The 10,602-nt window shown below is 32.4% G+C and overlaps 2 protein-coding genes across 3 annotated transcripts in view; one reads left to right on the top strand and one right to left on the bottom strand.

Annotated features, from left to right (window-relative positions):
- The window catches only part of LOC113365748 (TPPP family protein CG45057-like), a 99,229-nt gene that overhangs the window by 25,115 nt on the left and 63,512 nt on the right, over positions 1 to 10,602 (bottom strand). The gene's annotated exons all lie outside the window — the stretch shown is intronic.
- On the top strand, positions 1,215 to 6,419 carry LOC113367186 (adenylate cyclase type 10-like). Its single transcript, XM_026608815.1, has one exon. It carries the CDS (start codon positions 1,215 to 1,217, stop codon positions 6,417 to 6,419), a length of 5,205 nt encoding a protein of 1,734 aa, XP_026464600.1.

Genomic DNA, 10,602 nt, shown 5'->3' with positions numbered 1-10,602 from the left:
TAATTCTGAAACCAGGATAAGACCCCCACCTCGTTTCATCTTATAGGCCGATCAGTTTGTTGAAAAACTGATTTTTTGGCGAATCAAAGTAATCCTGCAAGATCAGGATCTAACTCCAAACCATCAATACGGGTTAACAACAAGGTTATTACATAGGATTGTGAACATAATTTATAATATACTACATAGAAAAGAGTTATGCATTCTTAGATCTCATGAAGGTATTTGTCAAGGTCTGGCACAAGGCCTAATGTATAAAGTAAAAAGATGTCTACCTGATATTTTATTTCTATTAATAAAATTTTATTTACGAAATAGACATTTTTTGATCAGTGTAGCTGTAATACAGACTCAAATATCACTGGCATAAACGCCGGGGTGACTTAAGAGAGCATTGTCGCCCCAACATTATTCTTATCTATACAGCAGATTTTCCAATCTCAACTGACAAAACATGATACGTGTATCATCGGCAAAAACAAAGATCCATCGACAGCATCAAGCAATGTTCAGCAACATCTCAGCATAGCTGAGAAATGGTTTTCGCATATAGAAGTCAACAGCACAAAATCTATCCATGTAATATTCACGATTTGCAATCAAACATGCCCTGCAATTGAACTTAATAATGCAGTTATTTTGACCAAGGAGTCGGTGAAATATCAAAAAAATTTTATTACTGCATATAATGAAAACATAATGCTAATAATATTTTAGATATATTTTGTTTTATTTGAAGTGTGATTCCAGATGTCAAAATACGTGCTAATCTTTAATTTCATATATTTCATCTTTATCAATTAATTTGTTTAGCATGACAACAACGAAAAGACCGCCCGTAGGGTAGGACATCAAAACTTTTTTCAGTCGTCAGTTGTATCATAGACTAACAATGTCAATTTTCAGTTGAATTTTGAATGACATTTTAAATGGGCACTGTAAGAAACTAACATATTATTTATTGTGGACATTCAAATTTACATAATAATTATACGTTTGAGTTACTTACCATGATGGTCTTAATTCGGTTATAGCGTACATTAAATTCATTCATTCTAATGATAATTAGTTATGTAATCTTTTTTATCAACGCCATCTATGTCGCCGAATTCTCATTATTTAAATCTGGTAAAGTTTATGATTTATTTTCATATAAATTTTATTTAGCTATTTCGATAGTATTTGCTCTATTCATGTAGTTACACATTTTCATAATGCAAATGAGCATCGATAATAAATTCATAAACAATAAATACATCATATTGAAAAATGTCTTTACTAAAAGGGAAAAAATCGGTTCTCGTATAGATTTTAATCGATACCTTTCGGAAATAGGCGGAGTTGCTATTCACGATGATTCAGAAAATGATGAAAACTATGTTATAGGCATCAAATTACCTAAAGAAAGGAAGAAAATACCCGTATCTAAAGTGAGTCGCAGTATTGCAAATGTTTTTGGGAATTCCACAACACTACAAGATGCACAGAATAAAATCATTGCATCTTTTGTACCAGATGATATAATATATCATCTTAATGATTATTCTCATCGCTCTTATGAAATATGTTTATTATTTAGTGATGTATCAGGTTTTACTGATCTCTCAGAAAAATATAACCAACCCGGTAACGGGGGCCCATCCAGATTAACCCAGGTATTGAATACATATATTGGATCTATGGTACAGGAAATTCTATCTCACGGAGGTGATATTTTTAAATTTTCGGGAGACGCTTTTCTAGCTTTTTGGAAAGTTCGTAAAAGTCTTCCTATGCAAGAGGCCGTCCACGAAGGGATGGATTCAGCATTAATTATTCAGAAGAGATATGGTCAATATGCAACTGAGGTGGGCGTGACATTGCGGGTGAAGTTAGCGATTTCTGCAGGAAAGGTTGAAATAGCTTTGATAGGAACGGAAAAAGAATCACATTACTTAATAGCTGGACAACCTGTGTGGGATGCAAAAAATGCCGAAAAGCTAAGCAGTGCAGGTGAGGTTGTTTGTTCGCCATCTGCTTGGCAATATGTGAATCCAAGTGAATATGTTCACGAATTTAAAAAAGATAATAAACATTGTAGTGTTATGGGGTTCGGTTCACTTTGGCATGCTACCGGCGCTCAACGAACAAGCGGAGTAGATGATGATGATCAAGCGGATCAAACAACGGATATTATTATAGACACTACTGAAACCAGACGAGATTTAGATACAGATCGATTTATGATACGGCCAGCAGTTCATTCAGCAACCAGATCTGAAGTTAGGGATGGACTACGACGTTTTGTGCTTCCTCCCGTTATGAATGCGATAGATAACAACCAGCCTATGGACCACTTAACGGAAATGCGGCAAGTTGTTATCATGTTTATAAATATAGTGCCTGTAAGTATGCACCCCAGCAAAAGATTGATAAATCTGACCCACCAATGTTATGTTACAATTTGCGATATAATTAACGAATTTGAAGGTGGAATTGTAAACAAAGCATCCTTATTTGACAAAGATTTAATGATGGTAGTAATTTTTGGCTTGCGAGGATTTATAAAAGAATTTCAGAATCAAACAGCTTTAAGAGCAGGGGCAGAAATTCGTAAACGCATTTCACAGTTTAAAGATCAAAAGTCTGTATCAGTTGCAGTTACAACGGGTATGTCATATTGTGGTGTGGTAGGTCACACATTGCGCAGAGAATACAGCGTCATTGGTATGGTAGTGAATAAAGCAGCAAGACTCATGGTTGCCTACCCAGATATGGTTTGTTGTGATAAAGATACATTCATATTAAGTAAGATGGAATCAAGAAACTTCACGTTATTAAGACATAAAGAACTAAAAGGATTACATGCTGTAGGACCTGTATATGCATTTAATGAAATAATAAGAGATGAAGACTCAACCAGAATCGAACTGTGTAAATTTCCGATTCTTGGTTGCGATTACTTAATGAGGCATTACTTTGATGTTCTCTTGCGATACACTGAAGTGTATAAGCAAGTTCAATATAAATGGGATCCAGATGTTATTATCCAAAATGTATTAATATACAAAGGGGCTGCAAGGCAGGGCAAAACGAGATTATTAGATGAATTATTTTACTTAACGCCACAAAAATATAACTCAAGAAGGATAAATTTGTTTCCTCAAAATCAAAAAGTACCATTTTCTGCAATTTTTTTATCCGTCGGTGGAATTTTGGGTATCTATCCAAAAGAAACTGCTAAGCAGCGCGAAACACAAATTTTTAAATTGTTAGCGAAGATAAAAGTGAATGAATTATTATGTTCGTTGAATGAGGTGTTCAACGTTAATTTTGAAATGTCAAACATATTTCTTAATTTACCATATGATAAGAAGAATGAAGTTCGAATTGCACTATTCAAACATTTAATTCTCTCTATATCTTCATCACTGTGGGTTTTAATTATTGATAATTTAGAATATATGGATGAAGAATCATTGATGCTTTTTATCAATATATTTGAAAGTAATGCTTTTTTTTGCACTGGGACTTTGGGAAACCGTAGAGATATATCTGATCTAGCGGCTAGTGTATTAAATCACCCACGGGTCGTAACAGTAAAAATGCCCAAAGTTGATAATTGGTATCATGCTGCTCTTGCATGCCAAATGCTCGAAGTATCTGCAATTCCTTTAGAGCTAGAAAAAATAATACAAACACATAGTGGTGGAAATCCCGGTTGGATTGAAAGTTTTATGTTATCACTTATCCAATCAGGTGGATTAAACTTACAAACTATAAGAGAAAGAGAAGTAATATCACAGGGTCTCGTCATACCACCATCGGAGCAGATGATAAGACAGTCTACACAGGACATTTTGAAAAAATTGGATAGTATTGGTTTTGGTTTGAGCCGTGTTTCGTTTGGTTGGGAGATGTATAACGGCACATTTCGGACAAGTGACGTAGAAATTGAAAATAGGGAAGATACTACAAGCTATGGAGTACATTTTATTTCAGTAGTTTTACTGCCTCCAAATTTCAAAATGGAAATGTTCATCACTGATGTTGGCATGGATCTCCTTATTCTAATGAACTTTGATTCGCTGAATGTTTTCGAACAATTGATCTGTAAAATTGGAGCAGTAATAGGAGAATCATTTCACAGAGAGATATTAAAGTATGTTGTAGATAATGATGATGAATATGCTTTAGCAAGTTCAATTAAAAAGTTATTTGAAATAAAGGTCTTGTATTGCGCAAGTGGGGATTCTGCTTCTAGATCAAGTAGTGAACATGATAAATTAATATGTTATTGTGAAAATATTAAAATTTTGGCGCCTGAGTTACCAAGTTTTGCATATTGCGAATATATGATGTTTAGAATGCCAGCTTTTCGTGAGACAATTTATAGCATAATGACTGATCGACAAAGAAAAGATTCTCATAAACGCGCTTTCAATTTTTTAGAACGAGAAACTAAACGATGCAGAAGTTGTGGTGGTGGTTTCTTTCTTAAAATTCTGGGAGGCCGTTTAGCAGATAGATTGCATTCTCGACGGATATTGTCGAAACGGGCACAAATATCATATGCACAATGCAAGAGAAGAACGTCAAAGCTCTCCGCGTTTGTTCACAAAGAAATATATAGTCAAATTGATAATCTTGATGAAATTGCTTGGAATAAGTTTTACGGTGATAAAATAAAGGTATCCGGTAATTTATGGGGTTTCGTTAGACGAAAATCGAGGCAGACTGCGCAGACGGCTGTTGAAACTTTTCCTAGCTTTGATTTTAATAATTGTGAGTGTTCTCTTATACTAATGTCAATGTACGGCGAAATGCTTGATCATTGTAAGGGAGCAGAAATGCATGATATTATAATGGATGTTTACGTTGAGTTTGCGGTCGTTTGTATATCATCCGGAAATTTAATACAAGCGATGGCTCTTCTTACAAGAGCTGCCAAAGCATTAGATGATAATTATTCGGACATGAGTAGTGAAATCGAATGGAAATACAATACTATACTAGGAAAAATAAATTCTTTATTGGGTAAGTGTTATCTAAATCTCGGACAGATTGAAAAGGCTTACACAAAGCTACATGAAGCTTTAAATAATTTTGGTTATAATATTCCTTTAACCAAAATGGCTGTTGTAACGTCGACCCACTTCAAAAGAATGCAGCTTAGATTAATTGTGGATCGTGCATCTCACAAAATTGGAAAATTAGAAGACTATTCTGCTTTATTTTGTGATATTGTAGCTGAATGTTTATGTTCAATGTGTGAGATGTTTATTTCATTGAATATATGGTATATAGCTGATTTAGCGGCTACTTGGGCATTACTTATGGCGATTAGATCTGATAAGGATTTCAACACTATCTGTGTGGCTTACCTTAGCCTTATGGATGTGTCGACATATTATGGAAGGCATGAATTTATTTGGTGGCTGGAAAAAAATGTCCTTGCCATGATTAGTCAGAAGCAAGTTACTGGATTTGTAAATAATGATTTGAATGTAGTATGCAGAGTATATTATAGAATATTTATATCTCGCCTCGGAAGATGTGAATTAATAAATGCTATTGATATGGGATATAAAACTAAAAATTTATCAGTCCGTGTACAACCATTCAGCATTAGATTACAAGTATTGCCCCTACTAATTAACTCTTTAATTGCAAGAATACGCCTATCTGAAGCCGCAGAGTTATTAGAGGTTCTAAGAGATGTAGCAAAAGAAGATTCTGATAATTCGGCAATGTGCTGGTATTATGCGTTGTGCTTAGACATGGCTTTAGATACAGGATATGCGATTGAAACATACACTGAGAGCAAAGAATTCTATACAGATGAATGTGAATCACTTTTGTGCTCAAGAGATCCAGATAGTGAACTTGCTTTTTATTCGGCAATGTGGTTGTGGTGTATACGCATTTCCGAGTGGGAAGCGATGTCAACTTGGGAACGGAAAATACGTCAAAAATTTGATTTGAACTCTTACCAAGGTATTGCCAATACTAAATCGATGATAAAAGTTCTAGAAGGTTTTATTTCGAAATTGGCGCTAGCTGTACAAAGTAAAGATTTTGCTGAAATACATCGTTCTAAACAAATTATTAAAGTATTGAAAAATGCAATAGCAAAATCGGTTAAAAGAGTACAATGCGAACGCATGCGATTTAGTATGATGTTGGCCTACTTGAAAAAAGTAAAACGTAAAGATAATGAAGCTATTAAATTGATGCATAAATGTCGAGACTTGTGCATACAAAATCAACATAAATCTATGCTTATGATTTGCGATCACCAAATTCAATATTGGAAAGGCACCCTACCGCCAAAAATGGTTGATCTTTGGACGAAAATTTTTAGCTCAAACAAAAAAGCATATTTCAGACCGTCAGTAACAGATGTTATTTGTTATACATTACGTCTTCCAAACTATTAAACTCTAATTAAACGCCAATATATATATATATATATATATATATATATATATATATATATATATATATATATATATATATATATATGTCATCAATTTATAATATTGTGAATAATAACAAAGTACTAAAAGTAAAGAAAAGAACGAGCATTTTTATTATCTTTAATAACTTTATATTTTATTTTCATTTAGAGATTGAGATTCGAATTGTAATCAAATTATGGTGACTTGAGAAATATTTCTTAATACATATATCCACTTAATACAAATTTATTAGCACCAAAGTAATAACTAGATGAGGTAGAAAGAAATCCATTTTTTTGCAATAGTTGGTTTCAATTGCGTTGTATATGTCCGATCGAGTTCTACTAGGTGGCGTTAGAAAGATGAAAGATGAAATTTCATGCTAAAAGAAACTATTTGTTCACAGTCGGTAGTTGACTTCGAAAGGTGCATCATGGACCTTGTCCAAACTTTGTGGACAGGTATTGGGTCGCCCGCCCGATATCAATATATTTTTATGCGCCGAATTAGGTACAACAATAGCTGAGGCTATGAATAAGTATTACTCTGATAACGAGAGTAATGAAGAATTTTTTATATTGAAGAATTATATTGTATAATCAAAAAGTTATTAGTGTTAAATCTAGGGGTAAAAAAGTAAGCAGTGGTATATCAAAAATTAAACCTGGAAATAATTTAAAAATGAAGGCCAATATGCGTGTAAATAAAAGTGGTGTGCAAAGGCGTATCAATAATAGCAGCGATGGTGATTGTGGAATAAACAGAATAATTTAAGAAGTTACTAATGAAGAGTTAAATATGATAAAAACGACTGGAGAAACAATTATTAAGTGCAACGAACATAGTAATATAATAATGCATAATGACGAAATAAAATTAATAGAAAATAACGTAAACTGTAGCCCTAACAATAATGAGATTATATTAATGGAAAACAATAATGAGATCATATCAATGGAAAACAATGTGGTCTATGCTACGGGATCGATGGACATAACAGCGGTTAACGAATCTAACAATCATTAAAATGTTGATATGCGACTGCGATTTAAAAGTTGCGACACAGGTTCGTACTATATCTACATCGAATCAAGAAATAAAAACATCAGGCGGTTACATCTGATGCCGATTAGAAAAATGATTCACAGGTCATTTCCAAATTTGAAAGAAGACCTGTTAGACGTATTAGTGCTCGGAAATAGTAAGGTCAAAATGGTATTGAGTAACGGTAATGTGGCAAATAGGTTATTCGATAAGCAATTATTCAATAAAAACGACTTAATAGCACATATACCAAACTACCTATTAAATAGAAAAAGAATTATTTTTGATGAACACACCGAACACACAGAGGACGATATCAAAAGTTAAATCGTATCGGAAAGTACAATAATTGGCGTAAAATGTTTAACACCAAAAAATACTAATATACATAGATTTAAATCGCAATGCATTATACTTATTTTCAGAGGACCTAAAATTACAGATAAGATAGCGATACACTCAATCAAATGTCCGGTCAGACCGTATGTAAAAAAGGTTATGTAATGCCTAAAGTACTGGTGCTTTGAACATATTAAAGCCCAATGCCGCGGGGAGAAAATGTGCCCCAAAAGTGCAAGACCACCCAATACTAATTCGTGCACAAGTAATTTGGATTATATGTGTTGTCTTTGTGGCATCGCAAAATTTTCATGCAATTCACGAATCAAAATCGATTTTAGAAAATGATAGATATGCTAGGAAAACTAAAACTACTTTGAACATAATAAATAAGGATAAAGAATTTTTAGCTATAAATAAAGCAAACAAAAATTCGAATTTACTTTTTGCCAATAATAGATTATGACAGCAAAAACCTTTTCAGAAAACCCAGAATATCTTATATACCAGCTGCAATTATTAAGAAGAAAAAAGAAGGAAGCACGATGTATAAATTCGATCAAATGCCTAGTCATAACGGTGTTCGGAAGCAAAATTTAATTAATCTAAGGAAAAGATTGTAAAATAATTCTGAATTGGAGCCCGATAGTGACGCTAACTATAATAATAAAAGCGAGCACTCAGAACAGCAAGAGTTTTTGAATATTTTCATTAGTCAATTAAGAAACATATACTAGCTGTAAGTGGAATTCTGTCTTAAGGCAATTAGGGCATCGTGCCTTAAGGCAAATTGCTGAAACTTCCCGTACCAAAAATTATTATTTTTTTTTAAAACGATTAACATTTTTGAAAAAAAATTACTTTGAAAAAATAAGATTTTTGAGAAACTATAAATTGGACAAAAAATTAGTTTTTTTTGAAAAAAAAAAATTTAAAAAAAAAATATTTTTTTTACAAAAATTTTTTTTTTTGAAAAAAAATTTTTTTTTCTTTATTTTGACATATTGTGGAAGATCTGAACTTTTTTTTCAAAGCAATCGTACTGCTTTAACTACATAGGGACAAAATATAAAGCGCGTAAGCGCCGCGTCGCTGTCTAACGCATAAGCATTGGTACGGAACCGATAGGAATGTTAACAAAATGTATACTTATTGTTAAAATCTCTATAAAATGTCTGATAATTTGATGTGCATATGTCTAATGATCATTTTTGACCGCCAAATGGCTCATTTTTTTACTTTTTCCTCTATATCTCCGAAACCGCTAGACCTGCCCTCATGAAAATTTGATCAATTCTTCATCTTGTCAATACAAATAAAATGTTTTTTGAATTATTAAAATCGGACGCTCCGTTCTCTTAAAAACTGAGTTACCGTTTTCGGAACTTTTTGCCCCGTATCTTCGGAACGGCTTGACCTGCCTTTGCCAAAAACTAATCAGCACGTCTCCTTATCAATACGGATCGAATGTTTTTTGAATTATTCAAATCGGTTGATCCGTGTTCCTGAAATCGTCGACGAAAATTTGTATCCGCACATACATACACACACATACATACATACATACATACACACACACACACACACATACACACACACACACACACACACATACATCCATTTTTTCTAAGGTATGCCAAAATGTTCAGAAACCTCTGAAACGTAAAGATATATAAAAATTTTCATTTTCGATTTTTTTGCGATTACTATAACTTGCCCTACGGGAAGTTAATAATCCGAGCGAACTATACTTTGACAAATTGTTAACCGAAAATATTGAAAAAATACAACATAAGGATAAAAATATATTTCTTACAGAAAAGGAAGACATTGCGGAGTATCTCAACAAACATTTTGCTGAGATAGGTATGAAACTACAAAAAAATGGATCATTGCAACTATAAACCTTCAATACACAGACCTAAAAACAAAATCCAACAATTAACATCGATAAAACAAAACACATATATTTCAAACATAGAAAAAATACTGAGTACACTAAACTGAAAATTAAAGTAAATAATAGAGAAATAGAGGACTGATAACAAATGAAAAACTGACATCGACAGAACATATAAACAAAATAAAAAGAAAGATAGGAACATTAACATTGAAAAGGATCCACTCTTTCGGCAAAAAAAATAAAATACTAATTCTTAAAACGCAAATATTACCTATAATTTTATATGGAATAACAACATGGAGCCAAACAACTAAAGCTAACCTAAATGACATACAGAGAATAATGAATAAAGCCTTAAAAATAGCATATAACTTTCCACATCTAACACCCACCAAATACTTACAGAGAGAAACAAATAATCATTCACTAAATAACATAATTAAAATAGAGAAATGCAAACTAATACACAAAATGAAATTTAAACGAATTAAAACAAGTGCAACAATAGGCATAAATCAAGATATACATGAACACTACACTAGACAACACAACAATTTTCACATTGAACACAATAGAAAGAAGAATTTGAGAGAAAATGTCATATGGAGTGCTAGCAAAATATATAACGATAATTTTAAAAGAAAAATAAAGAAATACTATAAGGAAATTAAGGACAAAGAAGACTGAAGAGTTATATATAAAGATATTTTAATTATAATAGATAATATATTAATGAAATAGTCAAATGAAATGTATATATAAAATATGAAAACTCTTTTTCATAATCTCTCATACCACTGAGCTCAATCTCTCTGGCTGACTGAGATATGAAAATAATGTATATATGAAAATAAATAAAATAAAAAAAAAAAAATT

Source organism: Ctenocephalides felis, unplaced genomic scaffold, assembly GCF_003426905.1.
Source record: "Ctenocephalides felis isolate EL2017-DRISC unplaced genomic scaffold, ASM342690v1 CF-g0.4_SCAFFOLD_01170, whole genome shotgun sequence".
Lineage (NCBI taxonomy): Eukaryota > Metazoa > Arthropoda > Insecta > Siphonaptera > Pulicidae > Ctenocephalides > Ctenocephalides felis.
Note: the sequence above shows the minus strand (reverse complement) of the source record. Positions and strands in the feature narration are given on the sequence as shown.